At 37.4% G+C, this 25,428-nt stretch overlaps 1 protein-coding gene across 1 annotated transcript in view; it reads right to left on the bottom strand.

Annotated features, from left to right (window-relative positions):
• Positions 1–5,629: 5,629 nt before the first annotated feature.
• gpr174 (G protein-coupled receptor 174) overlaps positions 5,630–25,428 on the bottom strand; it is a 37,320-nt gene continuing 17,521 nt past the window's right edge. The window contains exons 2-3 of the mRNA XM_055178346.2: positions 11,743–11,798; positions 5,630–9,940 (exon numbers count right to left, since the gene is read on the bottom strand). Coding sequence (XP_055034321.1) covers positions 8,738–9,715 — 978 coding nt within the window. The 5' untranslated portion in view covers positions 9,716–9,940; positions 11,743–11,798 and the 3' untranslated portion in view covers positions 5,630–8,737. The remainder of the gene's footprint in view (positions 9,941–11,742; positions 11,799–25,428) is intronic.

Genomic DNA, 25,428 nt, shown 5'->3' with positions numbered 1-25,428 from the left:
TGCCATGGAAAGAAAGAATAAAAACACCAAAGTAATAAATACATTTGATTGTTATTTGACGTAAAACATTATGCCCTTTTAAGTCCGTCAGCCCCTGCCCCTGAGGAGGTCTGTGCACGCCACTGACTAGCCCTGTATGAATGGATATACTGTATTGTTCAAAATAATAGCAGTACAATGTGACTAACCAGAATAATCAAGGTTTTTAGTATATTTTTTATTGCTACGTGGCAAACAAGTTACCCGTAGGTTCAGTAGATTCTCAGAAAACAAATGAGACCCAGCATTCATGATATACACGCTCTTAAGGCTGTGCAATTGGGCAATTAGTTGAATTAGTTGAAAGGGGTGTGTTCAAAAAAACAGCAGTGTGGCATTCAATCACTGAGGTCATCAATTTTGTGAAGAAACAGGTGTGAATCAGGTGGCCCCTATTTAAGGATGAAGCCAACACTTGTTGAACATGCATTTGAAAGCTGAGGAAAATGGGTCGTTTAAGACATTGTTCAGAAGAACAGCGTAGTTTGATTAAAAAGTTGATTGGAGAGGTTAAAACCTATAAAGAGGTGCAAAAAATGATAGGCTGTTCAGCTAAAATGATCTCCAATGCCTTAAAATGGAGAGCAAAACCAGAGAGACGTGGAAGAAAACGGAAGACAACCATCAAAATGGATAGAAGAATAACCAGAATGGCAAAGGCTCAGCCAATGATCACCTCCAGGATGATCAAAGACAGTCTGGAGTTACCTGTAAGTACTGTGACAGTTAGAAGACGTCTGTGTGAAGCTAATCTATTTTCAAGAATCCCCTCAAAGTCCCTCTGTTAAAAAAAGACATTCAATTCAATTCAATTGTATTTATATAGCGCTTTTCACAATACTCAATTGTTTCAAAGCAGCTTTACATTAATAGAAGCAGTAAAAGCACAGAAAAACGACAGATAGCATAACATAATACACAATAGCATAAGCAGTCAAATTTGCTGCGGCTATGACGCGACATTATGAGCGAGCATATTACTAATGTAACGTCTAGAAGAAGAAGCTAAGTTAAGCCCAAGCAGGCTACCTCCCCGGGGTAAAAAACCCCCTAGGAAAAAAAACAAAAACCCCGGGTTGTTTAGCCGAGGAAATAAAAATAAAAGTCCTAGGAGGGAAAAACCCTTGGGAGATATACATGTATATACACACATATAAACGGATAAGGAGCTTAAGCGGAGATTAAGCAGAGATTAAGCGGATATTAAGCGGGTCCTGCCGGTGGTCGTTGGTCAGGCATCAGCTGGGCATCACATTGAAGGACGACCAGTAGATCAGAGGTGTGCCGACTTTCACATCTACCGGAACTGGGTCTGTTTGTCCCATTGTCCTCAGGGTCAATGGGACCCAGGGACGAGACAGGGAGAGAAAAACAAAATCATATTAGCGTAGGGGCCGTTCACATGTAATGCAAGTGTCACACAGTGATGTGGTTTAATCAGCTTAGTTTCAGACAGACTAACTATTGAGGCATAATTGTTTTATCCACAGTTGAGGATTTTGCAAATTGGGGGCCCACTGCGACGGTATATATGGTAACTAAGGGTCACCTTCCGATTTTTAAGAGAAAATGAAACCTGTCGACCCGTTTGACTAAGGCCTGTAACCCCACTGTCGTCGTTAAGGCAGGTTCAGTGGCAAACGGGTCTATATTGCATACTATTTACAAGATCACGAAAAAAACGCCAACATCGCAACCTGACCATACGTGTCAACCCGTTTGACTAAGGCTGGAGGCCCCACTGTCGTCGTTAATGCAGGTTCAGTGGCAAACGGGTCTGTATGGCATACTATTCACAAGACACAAGAAAGCGCCAAATCGCAACCCGACCATACGTGCCAGAAGAGGTTACAATTTGCCAAAGAACAAAAGAATCAACTGGCCTAAAGAGAAATGGAGGAACATTTTGTGGACTGATGAGAGTAAAATTTTTCTTTTTGGGTCCAAGGGCCACAGGCAGTTTGTGAGACGACCCCCAAACTCTGAATTCAAGCCACAGTACACAGTGAAGACAGTGAAGCATGGAGGTGCAAGCATCATGATATGGGCATGTTTCTCCTACTATGGTGTTGGGCCTATTTATCGCATACCAGGGATCATGGATCAGTTTGCATATGTTAAAATCCTGAAGAGGTCATGTTGCCCTATCCTGAAGAGGACATGCCCTTGAAATGGTTGTTTCAACAAGACAATGACCCAAAACACACTAGTAAACGGGCAAAGTCTTGGTTCCAAACAACAAAATTAATGTTATGGAGTGGCCAGCCCAATCTCCAGACCTTAATCCAATTGAGAACTTGTGGGGTGATATCAAAAATGCTATTTCTGAAGCAAAACCAAGAAATGTGAATGAATTGTGGAATGTTGCTAAAGAATCATGGAGTGGAATAACAGCTGAGAGGTGCCACAAGTTGGTTGACTCCATGCCACACAGATGTCAAGCAGTTTTAAAAAACTGTGGTCATACAACTAAATATTAGTTTAGTGATTCACAGGATTGCTAAATCCCAGAAAAAAAAATGTTTGTACAAAATAGTTTTGAGTTTGTACAGTCAAAGGTAGACACTGCTATTTTTTTGAACACACCCCTTTCAACTAATTGCCCAATTGCACAGCCTTAAGAGCGTGCATATCATGAATGCTGGGTCTTGTTTGTTTTCTGAGAATCTACTGAACCTACTGGTAACTTGTTTGCCACGTAGCAATAAAAAATATACTAAAAACCTTGATTATTCTGGTTAGTCACATTGTACTGCTATTATTTTGAACAATACTGTAACTGTTTTATGGTGTGCTTCAGACTTATTTTCTGTATAAAACATTAACAAATACATACAGTGAACTACTATTTTTATTATCTGAAAGACATTTAACAGTAATATTTATTTTTCTTATGAGAAAATCAGTCACAAATCTAACACTGTAAACTGAAAGGCTGTTTTAGTTTTAGAATTATTGGAAAAATCTGTGGAATTCTTCGGGATGGTTTTAAATTAAAGAATTTAAGCTATTAAATAGTACAAAATTGCATCTAAAATAATTACTTTTTAAAGGCTTACAATTAAAATGAATACACCAAACCAATGAGTCCTCTGAATTAAACTGGACCAACATGAACCAAATAATGTACTTGTCAATATAGAATTATAGTTTGTAGCCTAAAATGACATATATTATTGTTAATATATATTATAGCAAAATAAAAGCTTGTGTTAGTACGTTCTTATTATGAATTAAGCACGTATGAAGATAACTTCATCATTTTTACAATGCAATGTAAACTAACAAGAGCAGTCTTGTAAACTGATTTGAAATGATGATGTGTGCTGACTTTTGCGTCACATGGACGACAGAGACAAGTGAGATCTGCGGTTAAACTCAGTGGTAAGTTTTATTTCATCTCATATATCAAACGGTTCATACTCTTATCATTAAAAACAATCACAGCAAACAGCACGCGCAGGGTTCATGTACTTGTCAATGCTGCTCACAAACGCATGAGGGTATGTGTGCTTGTTGTCAATGACATCTCAAATCTCAAGCGCGGGGTATGTGTGCTTGTCAATCACGGGCATTAAATCTGCGGAGTTCTCTGTGGAAATCTGCGGGCACGGATTCCGTTGAGACATGTCATTCAATGTTTTATTAGTCTGAAATACTTACAAACAGCGGACATACGGCTGCATGCTTTCATTCCTTCGCCGATCTAATTAAACAATGGTTGCGTCACGCGTGTGGTAACTTCCTGGTGTTCGCATTCAGAGCAGCGAAGAAGAAATGAGTTTCGCTTTGCAGCGTTAGCTTTAGTGTTAGCTATAACGGGCATAACTAGGTTTATTAGGAAAATGGTATCGGATCGGTACATGGGTTCAAGTACTCGCTGATTCCGATGCCAGAATTTTTTGTGGTATCGGAACAACTCTAATTATTTTATAAAAGTAGCCTAAGTAAATCTTTTCTTAACCTTATCTTAACTAAGACTTATTATAACCTTGCACTAAACTAACAAATTTCATCCCTTTATACATTTATAAACTATTATAAAAAATTACCACTAAAGTTAAGTGTTTTTTTATTTATTTTGGACTGTTTTCAGTCATAGTATTGACTTCATTATGTTCTTTGTTATTTCAGTTTTAATGAATTTTCTATTATATGTGGGAAAATATTAATAAGTAAAAGTGATCCCATAACTTTTGAATGGGTAGTCAATTTTACATAAGCTAGTTGGACAGAAAATTTTTTTTACTGCTTTGTGTGTAATTGTATAGCAAGCTACATAATATTATACTTCATTATATACTTATAGCAGTATACATACTTTTATCCTCTGTACATTTCTCCTCATCTTTTCTCTTTTCTTAACCTGGGCACTTTGATGGCTCTTTTCTTATCTGTAGTTTAAAATGTGTTGCATTACTACCTCCATATGCGGTGTCTCCATTAGATGCTGTAACTTGATGTGAACTTACCCCACCGCAGCTCAATCTTCTCTGAGTAACAGCTGAGTATCCACCCGGAAGTAACAAATCTTCTCTGGACAAACACTACAAAGTCCCGACCAGATTAACTGATCGCATGGTTACAATGATATGATTGACGCGAGGTTCAGTTGAGGAATTAAAATCCGATCACGCATTCCGTTATCCTCGACCTCACGGAGCGCGCGGTTAATGGCTGCGTAGCAACGGGTGACGCGACCCATGACACAGAGCGCAACTTCCGCTCCCGAGCACTTTGGAAAGTAATGCTTTGACTCGTTTTAACGCGTTGTTAGACGCGACATGTGAACGAACACATGAACGTTTAAATCAAAAATCAAACGAATATAAAACAAAGTGAATAAAAATCTTTCTGCGGGCCAGATTATGTTATATTTTTAAAAGGTGACGCAGGCTGCAGAGAGAGAGAGGGCGGGCCGTAATGGCCTGCGGGCCGGGAGTTTGAGACCACTGCCCTAAACGTTAATGGAAAAGAACCGCGAACCCGAGTGACTGAGGGAGAGAGACAGTGAGCTGTTCTGTGTGTGAGTGAGCAGAGCGGGACACAGCAACACAATACATCTGTATGTATGTAGGGGAGGGGCGCTTTTACTACTAGCCTATCACAGAACGCTGACACAATCAGCTACCCAATGATGATTTTCATTTAATCTGAGCACAGATATTGACTCGTATAATACTCGTACTCGGCAGAAGTGCTTTATCCGTACCGGATACTCGTTTCAGCCGAGTATCCGGCTCATCTCTTATATTTATATTTAATTTAATTTGATTCATTAAATTAATTTAAATTTAAATCAGGTTTATTTTTAGTGCTTCTCACACCACATTTTAAATCAAAACAACTTTACAGCAAATACATGTTTCATGTTATAATCAGCAAGTTTATCAGTCAGGGTTTCAAGTAATGTGCATATGGGAATAATATGCAGCTGTAAGATAATACACCATGTGGTTAGTTAACAACTAACAGCAACAATGAATGGGTTTTATGAATGCACTGACAGAGGGCCCCTCACAAAGGTTTGCTTAGGGCCCCCCAGCATCTAGGACCGGCACTGAATAACTGCAAGACAGGTAACATCTGATCACATTGTAAAGGTTTAATGTAACTGCATGACAGGATATTATCTGATCACATTGTAAATGCTTAATATAACTGAATTGCAGGTAACATCTGATCACATAGTAAAGGTTTAATTTAACTGCATGACATGATATCATCTGATTACACTGTTAAGGTTAAAAATCCATCTTCTGCCATTTTCCCCCATGCTTGTTTCTTCTCAATTCCTGCAAAACTTCAGATGATTCTGCTGTTTATGTCCTGCTGGCTTAGAATATTAGCGGGTATATAGAAATGTTGGGGGCGGTTACGTCACTGTCGTGTTATGTTGAGATTGGCCTGTTTTTCGGTGGACTTTTGAATGCACAAGATTTACATAAGAATGAGGAAACATTACTGACATTCTTGGTCACCTTTAAGAAGTCTTAAAAATGTTCTTGTGAATACAGCTCCTGGCAGTTTACTAAATTATGTAAACCTAACTGACTGCTTAATTTCCTTTAACATCAGATCTGTGTACGCAAAAAGTGTAAAGGGTTTTAAGCTAATTGTTTGACTGACCTGTTTCATTGAACACTCAATGGAATTAAACAAATAATGGAACAATCCATTCAGGATCTTATCTGCATGCACCTACCTACTTGTCTGACCTCTCTGCAGCATAAACTTTCACCAATTGGTATTTTTTTGACAGGACAATGAAGGTTTCTCAGGAGACAGGAAGTAAACATAACATTTGATTTGGACATGCATTCATGCCTTGAAATGCTGCCACCTTTCGGACGCAGCCAATGAGCATGCAATATTGTAGGTCGGCTGTACAAGTAATTAGACAGTAGCTTAATAATAAAACAGTATACCACTAAGACCTCATGTTCATGACCATATGATTTTTCATTAGAACTGTCATCTTAGGATCTGGTCTTAGATCAAAAACAACCACAGATGTACTTAATCACTTGAAGATTTAACAAGATCCTAAGGAACAGTTCCTCCACATTTGCTTTTAACCATGCTGCGATGTAAACTAAAGCTGTTGGCTGGTTTGACAATGCCCTTTAATGTGTCTAGCTTGGATGTTTTAAAGGAAACATGTCAATTTACTGGCAAAAGCTGCACTTACAGTATAAGGGCATTTGGCATGGACTTTAACAAGGTACACTCTAAAAATGGCTGGGTTATTTTCGGCCCATAACTGGTAAATACCAGACAGAACACATGCTGGGCCAAAATTTACCCAATGCTGGGTTATTTTAACCCAACTGCTTGGTTATTATACCCCATGATTGCATAACAACAACCCAACATTGGGTCATTTTTAACCAATCACGTGTTCTGTACAATATTCATCCATTATGGGTCAAAAATAACCCAGGCATCCCCAGAGTGTATTATGAGCAGGAGGAGGATATTACAATACAGCATTTAATAGGTTAATACACTTTGATGCTTAAGCACTTTCAACAGATTCAGGGTAAAAGAAGTAATTTTAATCCCAATAACATAGCTACTGTACATTCAAGGTATCTGAACTTTACGTCAAGTACAAGTGTAGTGTCCATTGTGCACCACTGATTATTTATATTGTTTAATAGTTGTTAAGGCTACTAAGCTTTTAATAAATACTCAGCAGCTGAAAAAAAATCACATTTCTTAGCAAAAGACTTTGGGAATTAGATCCACAGTTCAAGGCTAGGTTTCCTGATAACGTTATCTCTTAGCCCGCTACGAAGACTCTTAAGTTAAACCTTAACTACACAAATACCTTTTCTAGGCGTGTTTCCCGAACTGTACCTTAGCGGGATTCTTAAGGTATACTTTCTTAAGAACGACGTTACAAGGTGCTTTCCATGGCGATGGTGATGAATAGGTTGATATCGATTGCTCGACAATCAATTATTCACTTAATGTAATAGGTTTAGAGATAGCAGTTTTCTTTATTAAAGAAACATTTCAGAATTAGTTCAAGTTAAATTTATTAGGAATATATTGTAAAAATATTTCAAATTGCATAAAACTAAATTCAACCTTGTATATTTATTTTATATCAAACCCGTGCAAAACACGCAACTTCCTTTCCAAACATATCATGCATAAACTGCTCCAATGCATCTGCTATGCCTTCACTTGAAAGGATAATTTATATTAGGGGTTCCCAATAAGTGCATCGCACAGGGGAATAAAGTGGGTCGTGCAAGTCACCTGGCTTGGCTGTGCATTACACTTAAAATATATAAAAACTGTTATTGTTCATTAGTTCACGCGTTTATTGTGCTTGGACACGCGCAAGTAGCGGGGTTACAATGCAAATAAAGCTTAATGGACACATTTCTGGATCCTGTCTGTCTACCGTAAATATAACATATAAAAATATATATTATATAATATATAAATATATAGTATGATTGCTTTAGATTTTTGCTTTGATTAGTTTTAATGGGGAAAATTTGTTGACCTTAGGAGACTATACAAGCAGTAATCAAGTGGAGCAGTTTATTTTGAATGTTTATAAAGAATGGCATGCAGTTGCCTCAAAGTTAGAAAACATTAAAAAAAACTTTGATGCAAAGTCAAATTAACATTAATAATCATAATTAGGAAAATCAACAATGCCTGTAGCATTTAATAGTTCGAAGCTGATGTTCCTTTGGGAAACATAATTAAAAATCTAACAACCATCAGTGTAATAATTATGTGAATATTTTATTCTTTAAATATAAAAATATTTGCTTAATTAAAACACGGAGTGTATTGCAATTATTTATTTATTTTAAAAATATTTAGTTATATAGACTGCAATGTAAGCTTTTATCACAGCGATGGCCCCTAGCGGAGTCAAGTGGGATAAGGTATAGCTAAGAGTGCTCCAGACCAACCTTCCGAAAGTATGACTTACAGAAGGTATTTGTAACTAAGAACATTTCGGGAAACACATATTAACGATAAGGTACATCTTAAGGTACAACTTAAGAACGACGTAGAGCTAAGAAGGTTTCAGGGAACCCAGCCCATGTCAATTTTATTTGTTTAGAGTTCCAAAGCTGAGCTCAGTCCCATTACGAAGGAAGGCTATTGTCCATTATCCAAAAACAATAATCCAAATACTTTTTCTGCCAGCTCAATTTCTCCTTTACTTGGATGTCAGGACCTCATTTGTGGTGCATGACATCCTATCATGGAGATAAAAACTTTCTTGCAATTCTGGCCTAGACAGGCGGCGCTTAAACTCATCAGTGGTGAAATAGTACATCACTGGGTCCAGGCAGCAGTTCAAGCTGGCCAGACACAATGTAATGGGATGGGCATGCAGCACCGCACTCCTAAACGCACAAGTAACATTAAAATTTGATTTGGCCAAAAAGTCTAAAGGAAAAGTTATGTGATATGGCACAAAACAGACCAGAAATACACCAGCACAGCTTAGCACCATCTTGAGAGCTTTGTGCTTTTCCCCTGCATCCTGAAGAACGCAGGTTTTCTCACGTAAACTCATTGCAGTCAACCCTGTGCAGGTGACCACAACAGCCAGCGGTAAAAGAAAACCAGTAAATTCTGCAATTGTTACTAGAGACACTCCTATTACTTTGCTCAGTTGCATCATAGGAAGCTCAGAGAAACAATGTTGTGGAGTAGAAGGATTTTTTCTTAGGATAGGAAATGGGAGGCATCCTAAACACACAACTAACCACCCGGCAATGCACCAGCTGCGGTCCTGACGTCTCCTCATGACATCAAAGCGCAATGGCTGAATAATAAGCCGACAGCGTCTCACACTTATACAGGCCAGGAAGTAGATACTAGCATACATATTGACATATTTCAAATAGAAACAGATCATGCAAGCGATCTGACCAAAAGGCCATGAATTGTTCAGATAGTAGTAAATGCGCAGAGGAAGAGACAAAACCTGAAGCAAATCAGCGATGGCCAAGTTGATCATGAATATTACAGCCTTCTTTGTCTCCTTAATGTAGGCATAAAAAATCCAGAGTGCCAGAATATTACCAATCAGCCCAGGAACAAGAATCACTGTGTAGAAGACTGCATAGATTTGATGCTGATATTGTTGCTCAATAGTTTTGTTGCAAGAGATGTTGCTGGAATTCATTCTACCTCTAATGTGAACAGAAACTGAGAACTTCCATAAAATATAAAACAGGATTTTTTTACTGTTCAGCCTGTTTTCTCATTGGTGCCGTAGATCCAAAAGTCAAAACCAGTAATAGCTAATTTGTTTTAGTTTCTTTTGTCTTTTGCCATTGTTATATATTCAGACACACGTGTATATATGTTCTTTGTTAGCATGATGATTGTAGTTCTTGGGTGCCCAGCTCTGAAAGAGAGAATATATAGGTTCTGGTTAGATAGTCATTCAATGCATTCTCACTTTCTAACATATCACCTACATTCTCACAAAATTTGAATAGTTAGGTCAGACTGCTCATCAGACTGCTCAGTGTTGTTTTTAAATAAGAGTAAATTATTGTAATGATCCTTTTTGTGTGTCTTGAAATTCTAGTTTGTTGTTGTGTTTTGCAGCCGGTTCCCTCTAGTCTCACCTTCATACTGAAGGTCTGGGAACAATGGCCGCTTTGAATGGCCAAGGACTGCCCAAGAGTCCATATGAGGGGTATTTCAGAAAGCAGGTTATGGACATAGGGACCAATCACACAAAACTCGTTTATGGCAGTTGCCTTTTTTGAATGATATTCTTTGGGCAGTGAGCGTATGCGTGCTGTTTATGCACACCGAATGCCTTGCGGTTTTTGCCGCCGGTCACAGCACGCATTTTTGAAGGAGTGCTGAGAGTGGAAAAGCAGGCGACGTCATTTGCGCATTTCCATTGTCCAATTGAATGAGGGGAGAGGCGGGCCTTACGTTGTGGTGAGGGAAGTTTACAGTTTCTTTGAAAAACCGGACTCCACTCGCTCACTCTCTCCTGTGTGTTTGTGCACCTCTCACCCTCAAAAAAGGTCAGAGCAAGCATTCCCTTTTTAAAGTTTCTGCTAATATGACAGTTAACAGCAAAAGAGCGCTCACCCTTCAATATTTGATGGACAAGACAGCTGATCTGTGAGCTTCGGAGAACTAAATAATCCAAGATTGTCAACAGTCAAATCCAGCTAATTGAGTAATCCACGTACGATGAATTGGCCCCTCTCTGTTCCCTTTCTCGCCTTCAATGGACATTAATTATCCATATCCATCCCTCTGTCTGTTGTCTTTGTAATTTATTGTTTCTGTTTTGTGATAAGACAAAAATAACTGTAGAACAGCTGACTTCCTGTTTGGTTTATGGCTTTGCTCCAAGATACTTTTTGTAGATCTTGCCATAATACAGAAGCTTCCTGGTTAGGATCATGAGTTTCTAGTTGTATATTTAGTATTAATAAATGTGAATAATGTTTAATATAGAAAGAGTTTGGTTCCAAAACGGAATAAATACATTTTGACTAATTTCGGTAAAAATGTGTTTTCTATACCAAGAAAATGACAAGATGAAAAACACTTTTTTTCACATAGCATCTTTGGGATATAATAACATTAAAAATTAATATCCATAATTTGATTTTCAAAGATTTATTATACATCCATACCAAGTTTTTTTTTTAAATTGCTATAAATCTATTGAATCAATATATAAATGTGCATTCATCTTAGCCATGTTATATTCATTTTGTTGACTAGTGGTATACAATGATTAAAAAATAAACATTATTTTCGTGTGAATACAATACTGATTTTGGTGGTAACTCTTTTTTTATGGGGTTTATCGCGTTTTGGAACCAAACTCTTCATATGTGAGGTACACTGTAAAATTATTTGCTGCCTTAATTTTTTTTATTTAATCAACTCAGATTTACAAGTCATTTCAACTTACTATTATTTATCTCGACAAAAGATGAATTTTATTATACAACTTATAAAAGGAAGTTGACATGTTTCCATTATATTTTATAAGTTATAACAACTCATCTCTATTCAAGATGAATAATAGTAAGTTAAAATGAATTTTAAATCTGAGTTGGTTAAACAAAAATTTAAGGCAGCAATTAATTTTTTACAATGTAGACACACACAGAGAATTATATAGGTTATTTTATGCTATTCTTTTATCCTACTTTTTATACTTACAGTAGTGTGAGGTGAGCACACCACACCATAAATGTCAGACTGTGGACTGCAGAGATCTGTGAAACATAAAAAAAGAGATCTGTCAAACCTGTCAAATGATCTGTATAATATCAAATATGAAATCAACTAATAATTGTAACGAGTGAGTAACGATTGCGGGCAACGTTTTTTTTAAAAAAAAGGCTGGCGGGGAATGAGTTAAGGACAGTTATCTTAAAATGTTTAAGTGTCTTTTTATCAATCAAGGTATCACTAACGCAAACCTTTGAACTCATTTTATATCTGACACAAATTAGCTTTCATTAAATAATTAGTCTATGGGTTCACTTACATTTTCCTCCTTGCACATTGTGCCAGTTCATTTCTAGGGCTTCACATACTTTTTCTTGCCACTATATTTATCCAATTTTGGCTCAGTTTTTGTCATTTCCCTGCTTCATACTTTAACAAACTTCTCCTAGAGTTTTTGTCGGATCATCATCATATTTGGTTGCATCTTAAGGCCTTCTTGATGCAAAATTTGCAATTTGCCCACGCAAAGGTTGAGATCTATAAAAACACTTGATGGGAAAATGTGCGCACCTGTAAGTAAACTCTGACCCATGTATATGTACATTTTGGAGAAAAGGGGAATTGCCGACACAGATGGTGGTTTATTGAACTTAGATTGAAGGAAGTACATGTCAGACAAACAATTACAAGTATTAAAGCCACACACACATTATATAAATTCACTCCATATCATACTTTAGATCCACATTATTATGAAAAATAAGTGTTATTTGTGCTTGTACTAAGTGATAATTGTTTCATATAGGCCATTATATCTTCTTGTAAAATCCAACCTTAAATCAAAAATCATGTAAACTAATTAATAATTTGTTACATTTATATAATAATTTGTTACATTTATATAGCGCTTTTTCTGCAGCACTCAAAGTGCTTTACATATGAATGGGGGAATCTCCTCAACCACCACCAATGTGCAGCATTCACCTGGATGATGCGACGGCAGCCATAATGCGCCAGAACGCCCACCACACACCAGGGCTGCGTTCAGCCCCGACAAAATGATGCACAACGTTTATTAAACAGAAACAGTGATGCGTTGAACTCCCTGTTGTGATGACACAAGAGTTGCAACTACGGTAGCTCAGAGGCCATTCTTTGTTTTCTTTTTTAAATGTTTCTGAAGCCTGATGAAATCATTATAAATGTGTGTTTAATACTGTAAAATACCCTCGATGTTACAGTCACTGACCTTGCTGTCCAGAATGAAAGACAACATTCCAACTTGAACCCATTGAGCGAGCTGTCACTTTAGTACTGCGTGGTTTATATACATCTTGCCGGTGATTGGGCCGACATTTCTGACACACCCACCAAACAAGAGAAAACGCATCTAAAACCTGTTGCACATCGTTGCACACCGGTGTAAGCTTGAACTTGCCCCAGCTTATTAGTGGAGAGGTGGTTGAGTGATATAGCCAATTAGTATATATAGGTATGATTAGTAGGCCAATGGCCAAGTTTGGCCAGGATGCTGGGGCCCACCCCCACTCTTTTTCGAATGACATCCTTGAACACACAGAGAGTCAGGACCTTGGTTTAACGTCTCATCCGAAAGACGGTGCTTTTTGACAGTATAGTGTCCTTGTCACTATACTGGGGTGTTAGGACCCACACAGACCACAGGGTGAGCCCCCCCTGCTGGTCTCACTAAACTATTTAAACTATTTAATCAGCGCTGACTCACCATCACATTGTCCACTGCCGAAGCAGAGGAGGAGATGGCCCATCTGCATGAAATACATGATAGCCATCAAATACTCTACCATTAGATAACTGTGCAGAACAAAGTAAATAACAAAATATTTTATATTCATCATCATATGTCAAAGTGTGGAAATACAGCCATTTAACTCTTGGACAATCGCTAATCTACTCATTATGTCCTCATTATAACAGTGCTAAATATAGTGTTCATAACATAACCGGCATGAAAAACATGCGTTCGCCTATTACACTATATATATATATATATATTTTTTTTTTATATACTCACACATGTGCAAGTTATTAAAAAAGAAAATAAGTAAGTAATAAGTACGTCTGTAAGTAAGAGCAAATGTCCATTTATGTTTTTAAATTAAAATTATTCATTTTCATATTTCTGCTCTTTGTAGAGCACTCTGAAGAAAAGTGTGCATATATCAGAAGTGCGCATTGAAGGAGCATTTATTTTATTTCAGTGATACCACTAAATCATCCAGTAAATATCAGTCTAACTGTGTATGTGTGACAATCCAGCATTCAGTTTCAGACCATACAATGTATATGCAAAAATAAAATAAAAATGAATCTAAACTTTATTTTTACTTTTACTTAATTGTAATTTAAGAAATGAACATTTAAATAAATAAAAACTAGTCGATTTTTTATTTATTTTTGTTTTTCTGTTTGCTGTGGGTCGTATATTAGCGGGGTATGACACACACTCTTTCAGTGACATTTTACAGTAATGAATTGTCCAAGGCCCATTAGTATTGCGATTGATCCCGATCACTCTTTTAAAACATGTTCATTAACGATGTTAAGATTAACCAGAAGAATGTATTGCAGGACTAACATAAAGACGATCACATGCAATTATTTTGCCATGACATATTTGATGTATCTTGGCTGTTATTCTGTATTTTGTCCAAAGAATATGTGAGAAAGCCATGAATCACGTCAAATGTGTTTATATATTGATGTGAAACAGATGGACAGGCTAACAAATACGTTAATTTATTTAACGTTACCTTGTTACTTTAAACCCTGGACTGACTCTCTACATGCCAGTAGTCACTTATGGTCATAGCTCCACCAGCTGGCAAAAAGTAGTGACATGTTTTACACTGATTATGCAAAGTCTAATGCAGTGTTGGGCAGTAGCGTCACTACATGTAGTGAAGCTACTAGTTTAACTACATTTTCAATAGCGTGGTTGTAGCGTTGCTGGTTTCTGAATCAAATAGCTTTTCAGTAGCATTGTTTTTTTTATCCGCGTCCACCTCCGAAAGATTCAGAGCTGAAACAAAACTAATGCTAAAGTAGCGACAAGATTTCACCAACTGCAATGTTTGTCGTCGAGTACAGAAATAAGACCACTGTCTCAAAATTCAAGCATCTCCCGAGGTAGATAACAGTGTAATAATTAGGGATGTGCAGCGGAGTCAGTATTTATATCTGTATCTGTAACAATCTCAAAATTATTTGTATGTGTATTTGTATTCGGATGGAACCGGTAGTGTATGGGGCTTAAAGAAGTTTGTCGAATTAAATGAAAAGGCCATTTTAAATGCAATTTTGCTTTTTATTATATTTATAACTTTGTAAATATCTTTTAATATAATGATATAAGCAGTTGCCAGAGACGCCAGACTAGAGGTTATTTTCAGAAGTGCATTCTTTCGTGAATTAATGTTGGCACAATAATGTAAATTTGACATCCAACCAAATAAACTTTACTAGAGTTACTAGCATAGAAAACACACTTTTTGGCCTTTAGAGCTTGCGCCTACGATGTAATGGATTACTGTATTGTAGCGTGTTAAATTAACAAACTCGAGCATGATGTGGAACGACTTTTTGTATTCTGACGCGAGTCACGGACAATACTGTACATGACCTTGAATCATTTATTGTGTCTGTCAGCACAGTTAGCATATGCATTGCCCTTCTGAATAAAGCAATAGAAACCATTACATAATTTTTTTTATTAATAACCATTATTAAAATCCTTTTTGTGTTGTGTTTTGAGCATTATTCCAATTTATTATTGGGATTTTTTTACTGCTTTCAAGTGAACTGTTCAGTGCATCCTATTTATTACGCTGTGCCATTTATTTAAGAAAATATAAAGCATTACAACAAACTTGCTGAGCCCATTATTATCTTTGTCCTTATAGACCCTTTTACTGTTTGTACACAATGATGATGTGGCAACGTATGTGGGCGCATTCTGGCAACGGAAGTATTGCGAGAATCAGCAGTGAAGCAAAGCAGACAGAGAAGGTTATTTTAAAAAGTTGACTTTATCAACTTTTTCAACACAGCTACCAGATCTGTGTACTTTAGTGGAGTGGATAGAAGACGTTAGCAGATGGCCAAATATAAAGTGCTGGAAATCAGCTTTGACAAACAGTTCAAAACAAGCAACATTTTCAACAATGAGAAGGTAACTAGAAACATTTTAATTAAAATCTTTTAGAATGGTTTATTGCCCTCCGAATTAAGAATGTCTGTGTTTTTGTCCGACCATCGCATAAAATTTCCAGGCCATATTATCTACTGTTTTTTTACAAACACCAAAGTCGTGTGGAAATTTTTATTTGCTGTCCAAATCCACATCTCTGAGATTTTAAAAGAGGATCAATTCAAAAGGCATTATGTGCATCCTTTTAGATCACTGGAAAACACAGTATGGTCACGCGCTTTGCGTTAATACTGCATCAGTGAAGTGTTTTTATTTTTAAACCTTGTGTGCATTTTAAACATATCTTCATAACTGAAATTATGAGAAGTAGGACTGATAAAAGCTTTGAAACGAGCACTATTAAACTAAAACTATTTCCATGTTTAATGCACTGTAATATGACTAAATGTCTCCTTTCAATCTACTAACCCTTTCCCATTGCTCCTCTCTCGTCCTCATCGAGCAAGCAAGGCCGCCGAGCCCAAATTTCCCGTCCTGTAGCTTCTACCCTACTCCGCTGAGTACCGGGTTTTTCCTTTTGTGTCTCACCACTGGTGGCTGGTGGCCATACCCCTCCTATGCTGTGAGCATCCCAGCTAAAGTCCCCGTCGGACGCATAAATTCGAGGGCCAGTGCTGCTCCTTTAAATTCATGCCTTGGCAATCATGCACTCCAGTTTTGACCACTGGTGGGGCTTAGCCGCCCGATGCCAAGAGCATCCCAGCTCTGTTTCCCGTTTTTTTCTCGGTGGGGCGTCTCATTTGTTTCTTTTTTAAAGCCATTCAACCCGGTTTAATTAAAGGCTACCTAAGTGGTTTTAATTTTTTATAAACTAACCTTCGGCAAATCTTTATCAGCTTCAGTATAAACAATTCTCAAACTTCACTCCTTATCAAAACTATATTTAGAAATAAGGCCACCTGCCCAGACTTTAGGCAGCCCATTACAATTGCAAGTACTGCCGCTCAAAAGTCCTCTCTCATCAATAAATTCAGGCTCTTAGTTGCTGGTCGTCAGAAGCATTCAAATCCTACATTAGATTCAACCACTTCCATATCAGTAAAGGTCATCTATCATTAGATAGTTTATTTGCTTCACATGTGCACTCTTGAAATCAATAAATAAATGAAGAGTTTGGTTCCAAAACGCAATAAATCCATTTTGACAAGTTTCAGTAAAAACGTGTTTTCTATACCAAGAAAGTGACAAGATGAAAACCACTATTTTCTGATAAAAACTTTCCCATTATAAAAACATAAAAAATTCAAATCCATAACTTGATTTTCAAAGATTTATTATAAAAACAAATTCTTTTTTCCACAAAATGCAATAAATCCATGAGTTTTTGTTTCAAAATGCTAGAAATCTATTAATTCAATGCAGTGCTTTAAGTGGGCCGGAACGCCCCGGTACTCAGTACCGCCACTTCTAAAAATAGCTCTTGAGCGTACCACCACCTCTACGTGCGCCCAGAACGTGCTTTTAGCGTACCGGAACGCTCATCTGTTTAAAAATCAGAGGTTTAATTTAATCATTTGGCTGCGCTCCGCTTTTCAGAGCGCCCTTAATGTACGCTTCCTAATTCGTTCCACCGAGAGCAGAGACTACATTACCCATACACCCTTGCGTTTACAAGTTAAAAGCGCATGCGTCCTTCAGTCAGTGTCAACGTGCTCTGGAGAGGTGTGTGTTTGTGTGTGAAACGCGCAACCATAGCTTCTCGGTTAAAATGAAAATACAATGAACACGTAATATATGCCCTCCTTGTTTTACACTCTGAGTAGTAAAAGAACGCCGTCAGAATCAGAGGACTCGTTGGCTGACATCCCACCAAGCCAGAATGATAGCTGCAGGTCAGACGCAAGCCTTGTAGGTACGTGATAATCTCCGCTGTCGCGGCTTTCAGTTTGGTTCCCCTCGACGCAACTTCGGATTTCCTCAGGCGATGTGCAGAAAACACTCTTGAAATTGTAATATACATTTAGTTTAATTGCTAAACTAAAAGTAAACGAAATTTCAATGAATTTAAACGACGTGCACAGTAGTTTTACCACCCGCAAAATGGAAAACAATGGGACAAAATAAATGACTTTAATCAGAATTTCAAATGGCCAGTATTTTGTTATTCTTGACCCCATAGACATGGTCTTGGTGTCATTTTAAAGTTTTTTTCAAGCTTTTTCTATCTGAACCACTAGTTTTAGCATTTAACCATGCTGAAAATTTTACTCACATATCTACCTTTGGCACATTTTATTTATGTTTAAAAACTCTTTCTACAGTAGCTCTTTCTAATGGTATTTTTTTCAAAATCCTTTTGCACATTTTAGGGGCTTTTTACACCTGGTCACTTCATGCGTTTTCTCTGATCGGATAGCTATCTGATCGTAAAAAGACCAGGTGTAAATGCCCTCTGAAACGATTTCGAGACAGATTTAAATCCGATCGCTCAAACCACTTCAGGAGGTGGTCTGGGACGCATTTCAGAAAAGTGTAAATGCATCTGGTTGATGAAACCACATATGTCGCGCTTTACTCCTCCCAAACGTAAACACGTCACTCGCAAGTAAGCTGGAAGAGCGCCAAACAAACAAAGATGACACGCCTATTGCTTTATGGAGTGATGACAGCGGGTAAAAAAGCTTCCTAGAATCAATAAAAGAGTCTAATGACAAACTCAAATGATATTAAACAAAGAAATAAAACGTTAAGAGAGAGTTTTGTGAAAGCTTTCTCCGTCATGGACCTGCATTAAATCACCGCGCGCTCTCTCTGCTGCGCTGTACTGCGAGCTTCAGCTCATGCCGAGCAAGGAGACGCGCGTCCCCTGCCCAACATACAGTACAACATACAGTGCTGCGATTTGTTGCATAAATGTCATCTTACGTTTTTTAAGGCGGAGTAATAAATAGTGTATTTGCATTTTGGGCGGAGGTAAAATATCGGATTCATATCCGTTTTGCCAAGACGCATTTATGTGGCCAAATGTAAATGGAACAGTTTTAACAAATCAGATAGCTATCCGATCAGAGAAAACACATGAAGTGACCAGGTGTAAAAAGGCCCTTAGTTATGTTCAGTAGCTATTTCTAGCTCAAGCAAATCCACAAATTTATAAAAGGATTAATTATTTTTTACACGGTCGTCTGTTGACTGCTAAATATAAAACCCCTTCAATATAGGAGTCGAGTCAGCAAAAAAAAAAAAATAGAGTACCGGCACCTCTTTTGGGCCACTTAAAGCACTGATTCAATGTACAAATGTGCATTCATCTTTGCCATTTTATATTCATTTAGTTGAACAGTTGTACACACTGACTAAAAAAATAAACATCAATGGCATTAATAAAAACACTTACTTTGTCATATTAAGATCACTGTCATTGCAGCGGTTATACTTGACGTCGTTGCTTAGCATTTTTCACAGTGATCAGCTGTAAAATGTTTTGGTCCTGCTCAATTTTAGTTGACTTTGAGTAAAATAATTTAAAGTTATTCATAAGATCCCCTGGGCTCAATGTCTTAGCATGAGAAACTTGATGCTGTCGGGAGCACCAGTCTCCCCAGTGCTTCGCGTAAATTATTAGATGTTGATGACAATCTTTCCCATCACAGAAAACAACCACAGGTTTATCAATTCCATTAAATTATTATTTTTTGTTTGTTGATCACGAAGTACAAAGTAGATGAGGAAAACTTGGACTCCGTGTACTCAGCGCCAGGGGCGTAGCCAGTAATGGGCCAGGGCGGCACTGGCCCGCCCACATAACTCCCTGGCCCGCCCAGGCAAGTTTAATCAAAATACATTTTTTGTTTATTTTTATTATTCAAATGTATTTAAGAAAATATATTACTATAATCCTGATTTATTGTTGACCGGTGTGTGTATAATTTGCTTTCTAAATAAAATGGAGTTTTTAAAGCAAGTTGTAGTAAGCCTCCGGAACGTAATTGGTTGCTAAGGGTTCTGACAGGTAGACTCTGTGGGGAGCGACGGGCTCTGGCGGCCAGCCAGCTAACGTTGCTAACTGCTTTTTTAGCTAATATTAAAATTGCCACAATAATGGCTAAAGTTTCTTTAATGTGTTATTTAAAAAAGCAAGAGTTGAGGAAGACGATACGCCACTGCCTCCATCTGCCGAGTCCCACCAGCCCAGTTCTTCAGACTCATCAACCCACAAGGCGGCTAGTCAGGCACGCTGGTGGCGCCGGTTGCCGCTTGCTCCCTGGCGGCAGTTCCAGTGCGCTCTCCAGTCAGAGTGACACAGATTGACCCGTCGATCTAACGGCAATTGATGAACCACGCACAACCCAATTTGAATCCACGAGTACTACGAGCCTCAAAAACCTGTGCCTTTTGTTTTTTGAAAAATAACTCTGTGACTCTTTGGACTATAATGAGATCATTTCTGTTTTCAACATTAAACCCAGGCGTTTACGTCTTGTTTTGTAAAATGAAAACAACAAAGGTAAGCCTATTGTTTAACTCATTTCCTTAATTTTTGCTCGGGAAGTGATTTAACTAAGTGGTGTGTTGTGTATAGATGTATGCCTTATAGGTTAAGTTACATTGTTTAATTTAAACGAGTTGCTATTTTTTGGCACAAAAGCTTAATTTCCACCAGGCTGATTGCACTGTATATGGTTGATTTAATATAAATTAGGCAGTGTGTTGTTATTTATTTCAAACCGTGCTCTGCTGAGAGTTTTCATTATTTCAATTTCTTGTTACTTTTAGTCTACTTTATTTCAGGTGAACTGTTTTTGCACTACTGACTAGCCTAAATAAGACTGCCTGGCCTGGTTTGTCCAGCCTTTATTGAGCTATGTGTTGGTTGAACACGTTTAAACAGTGTTTTAGTATTGCCTTCGCCGAAAATTGCAAAGGAAAGATGTCACTGTTTTTGCAGATTTTCTATTCTTTTTTCTACTCTTAGGTTTAATTATTATTAAAGTCATTTTATTCTAGGATAAACTATTGGCCCACTCACTTTTGCCCCGGCCCGCCCAAAATACAATTTCTGCCTACGCCCCTGCTCAGCGCGCCGCCATTGTTTGTTTACATTGCGTGAACGGTGGGCTGTAATTTCTGGAATGGGTTTATTGCGTTCTGTAAAAAAGGAGGAGTGGCATTTTGGGAAAAAAGGGAGAAAAGATGACAGAATAACGGTGGATATTGGATTTTGCGTAAAATTAATTATTTACTTTTAAATGCTGACCTGATATAATACTGATTTTGGCACTAACTCATTTTTTTCAAAAATGCTGTTTATTGCGTTTTGGAACCAAACTCTTCAAATATTTATATATATATATATATATATATATATATATATATATATGAAATTGTATACTGCCCTCCAAAGGCTAAGTGCAGTATCTACGCAAACACTGAAAATTAGAAAAATGTTTTTTTACACCAGCCAGTCAAACATGTTACTGCAATTTTGGCACACAAAATTGGGACAAAATTGAACCAGGAGACTTTGTCACAAGACACAACCGATCTCACAAAGCCCATTTCAACCCCTAACTCAATTTTGACCAAATGCGTAGGTACTGCGCTTTGGCTTTGTAGGGCAGTATCGTGATCATATATAATTATTTCTCAGTCACTTTATTAAAATACAACCAGAAGATACAGAAAATGTGTATGTAGTATTTAAAAAAGTATAAAAGAATAAGCTGAAGTGTCAAGTATTTAGGGTAAACTCCCCATCCACTTGAGCAATAGCAGGCAACTGCAGTAGGCCTATCTCTTAAACCTAAATAAAATTAAATATGAATTTCTAATTCTAATCGAATGGCTTCAGGCACCAAGCCAGGAAGATGGTCTATTCAGGAATGTGCCAAAATAAGACATCAGAGTAGAATTGAAACATCTCTTCAAACCCAAATACAACGACCACTTTTGTAGCCCCGCCCACAGCTTCGTGTGACACACGTGTGGGCCAGGGGTAAAGCAAACCATATAGGCAAACCATGCAGTGTCTCAACAATCAGTAAACATGTCTTTAAAGATTGCCAAATGTAACCAAAATGGCTTTTAAATACATTTTTCCTGAAAGACTTTTATTTTAAGGTGGTGATTTGTTATGAATACCCAACAAGTGTTCGGTTGTGGAAGAACCGTCTATGGGAAGAATACAGACACTGTATAACGGAGGCTCGGAACATACCATTAGGAATGCGTGGTTAAAGTTTGTGTTGCGTGGGGAGTGTTTGTTTACTTTGTGTACCACGGATTCATTTGTAAAGAAGCCACGAGTCGGTGCTGGATTTGCAGAGAGACTGTGATTAAAAGCACCACTAATATTGCATCTTGCAGGAATGACACAACAGTACACACAGTAAGTAAAACATTTGACTTAATTTAAGTTGCTATGTTTTACTGTTGCTTAGTAAGAGATCGCTTGATATGTCCTGTTGTAACATCAGTGTCTAAACACGTATTTGACTGTTTTAATTTACTAAAAACATTAAACGATTAATAAAGGTGCAACACTTAACAATACGACTGTAATATAACGATAGAAATACACAAAGTTAGTGATAAAGAATGACTTATCAGTCGCAATTTAGATTCTGATGCCCACTTACTGTGTTGTATATGGTAATTTAGGCAAGTTGCGTTTACAAGGTCCAACACTCAACTAAGCTTTTTTAATCATATAACTGTGGTATGTAGAGGTAATTCGTGCCGATAACAATAACTGCAAAAATTCCGACAGATTTTTTTTTTCTGGTTGCTTTTGTTGCATACTCAACAGGGAACTAAGACAGCAGGGAAGCTCTGCTACTGATCTGCATTAAAAAGTAGTAGATCACCCTCTACTGGTGAAAACTAACACTATTAATGCCTCGTGCTGGTTGTTGTGACACGTGATGTGATATGCACCGCAGCAATAGGGGATACATCGCACGTGAATGTAAAACCAAGTAAAAAGGTACAGTACACTAAAGTTCACGTTGTCATATTATCTATTACAAATGACATTCCTGTTTAAGTAAGAAATAGATGCTGCATTAGTTGTAACTTATATGTTTCCCAACAAGGCTGAGATGATGCTAACATTAATAGGCTACCTTAACCCCCTGGGATCCAAAAACGCGGGGCCGCGTTTTGACGTGTTTTTTCCTTATCATGGCAGAATCAACTTAAAATACTCCATCATTAATAATCATACACTTACGTGTTTGACATCATTTGAAACGGTAAAGGGTCTTCTTTAATATGTGTTCATTCACAATAACAACAGATCTTTGTGTTTTTGTCAAATAAAGAAAATAAACAGGGTGTGCATCCAGACATTTCTTTCTCCGCCAGCTGTCTCTCAAAACACGTTACAAAAATCAATTGAAACTCTGCGAATACGCGTCACACAAGCATGATACACATATCCAAAGAAAGCCTGAAATGTCTACTTTTAAACAAGCTAAATATAATCAAAAACAAATATTGCCTGTTTATGTAATCTGCATTGAAGTAAAGAGAGTACAGTTTTTCCTGGCTTACTTCATTATCTTTAATTTGGTCACGCCCACAGCTGTTGACATGGTAATGAAGACACGAGCTGTTCAACCATAACAAGCAAAGCATAAAGGTTGATCAGATTTAAAGACTTTACCACATGTTTGGGAGATAAACTTTACACACACGTGAGGAATATCTTCATTTATGTCTGGACATTGAGGAAGAGAAGCATATACCTAAGAATAACAATGGAGAACGCACTGGAGCTGGATTAGAAGTAAGTAACGTTAACAGTTAATTTATACCATTTATATTTGTTATCATGTAACTTAATATGCTCATGGCTTGTGCAGTTCAGCCTACATACAGTAACGTTAAGCAACCTTAGCAGACTGCACGCTTCGGATTGAAAAACTTTCGCATTGTTTACAAACGGACGCGATCTCATGTAATGCCGGATTTCACTGTTGCATGCTGTAACAGTGTTAAACACAGTTATTCACTTATATCCTTCATGGTAACTTTCAGTAAGCCTGAACTGCTGTATCTTTTAAGTGTGTGCTGTAATATGATTCCATGTTTACATTTACAAACAAATCCGCGTGACCTCCCGTAATGGCGGATATCTGTTACATGCTGTACAGTGTTAGACACAGTTATTATTCACTTTCATATCCTTCATGGCAACTTTGAGTAATGCTGCGCTGCGGGATTTGCTGTAAAATGATTCCATATTGTTTACATGCAAGGCAATTCCATACATTGCGCTTTACACGCGACACCGTTTTTATGAGCGCTGCATTACACGGAGACGCGAGCTCGCGCACATGGACGCGCCATATGCGATGTGTTTTTTAAAGTTCATACGCGCTTACAGAAACACGTTTAAAACAAAAGCTAGACGATAAGGGGATGGGCATCTGAAAACAGTCATCTGAAAACAGCTTTTTATATTAATTGCTGCAGATGTTTATCTGAGATAAAGTTTATGTACAAGATAGTATAATGTAACTTAGTATCAGTGACATTTACCCATCAGTTATATAAGTAAGGGTATTTCTGTGGACAATTTATGCTAACAGCTGTTTATAACTCTCTTAGAGTTCTGCATCTCTCTCATCAGCACAAAACTATGAAGTGGAAAAACACTTTTTGGACATAAAGTTATATGGTAACATGAGCCACATGAAGTTTACAGCTCTGTTGTGTATCAGTTTCTTAGTTTATACAAAGTTTTTGAATAAGGTTTGTTTCCAAATAAACTTAAAATGTCCTACTAACCATCATTTCTATTTTGATTATATTGTTAACTTAATAAACCTCAAACAAACATGTATACATTTGTCCTCACATTCTTTACTGTAGTTCATTCTCACATTCCTGCCTCATTATGCAGCTCATTATGCGAGCCTTTGTTTGCTAGCTGTCAATCAATCCTTCTCGCATACGGCCCCTCTAAACAAAAAGTGTTTTACAATTTCTAAATCAATACATTGTTTTATGTGAATAAGTAGGCATGGTGATTGTCACATCATTTTAAAGAAAAAAACTCTAGACTACTAGATTCTGTTTAGGAAAGTCTTGTTAAAACATGTTTAGTATGGGTTTTGTGGACTTATATCAGTGACTTAAAAATTTTGCTTTTTTAAAAACCACGCATAAACATTTTTCTCTCAAAAATACAAACATGTACATACATGTAGCTCATATAATATTTTAGCCCAGTTTGTGCTGAACGCAGTGGTATGAGACACTTGCCATTATTATGTTTTAAAGCAACTGAAAAAAGACCAAATGTAAGAGCATGTCAGAACCTCTGAGAGTGTCCCAAAATGGTCGGACCCCAGAGGGTTAAGCGTAGAAATAAACACCACCACACAAATACGAAACAATGTGTACATGTCTTGATTTTTGCTGCGTTTTGCCGTAGTCAATACCAATCACATTTGTAATGTTTGTAATAGGCTAAATAC

This window comes from Misgurnus anguillicaudatus, chromosome 16 (genome assembly GCF_027580225.2).
Source record: "Misgurnus anguillicaudatus chromosome 16, ASM2758022v2, whole genome shotgun sequence".
Taxonomy (NCBI): Eukaryota; Metazoa; Chordata; class Actinopteri; order Cypriniformes; family Cobitidae; genus Misgurnus; species Misgurnus anguillicaudatus.
This window is presented reverse-complemented; position numbering and strand designations above follow the sequence as displayed.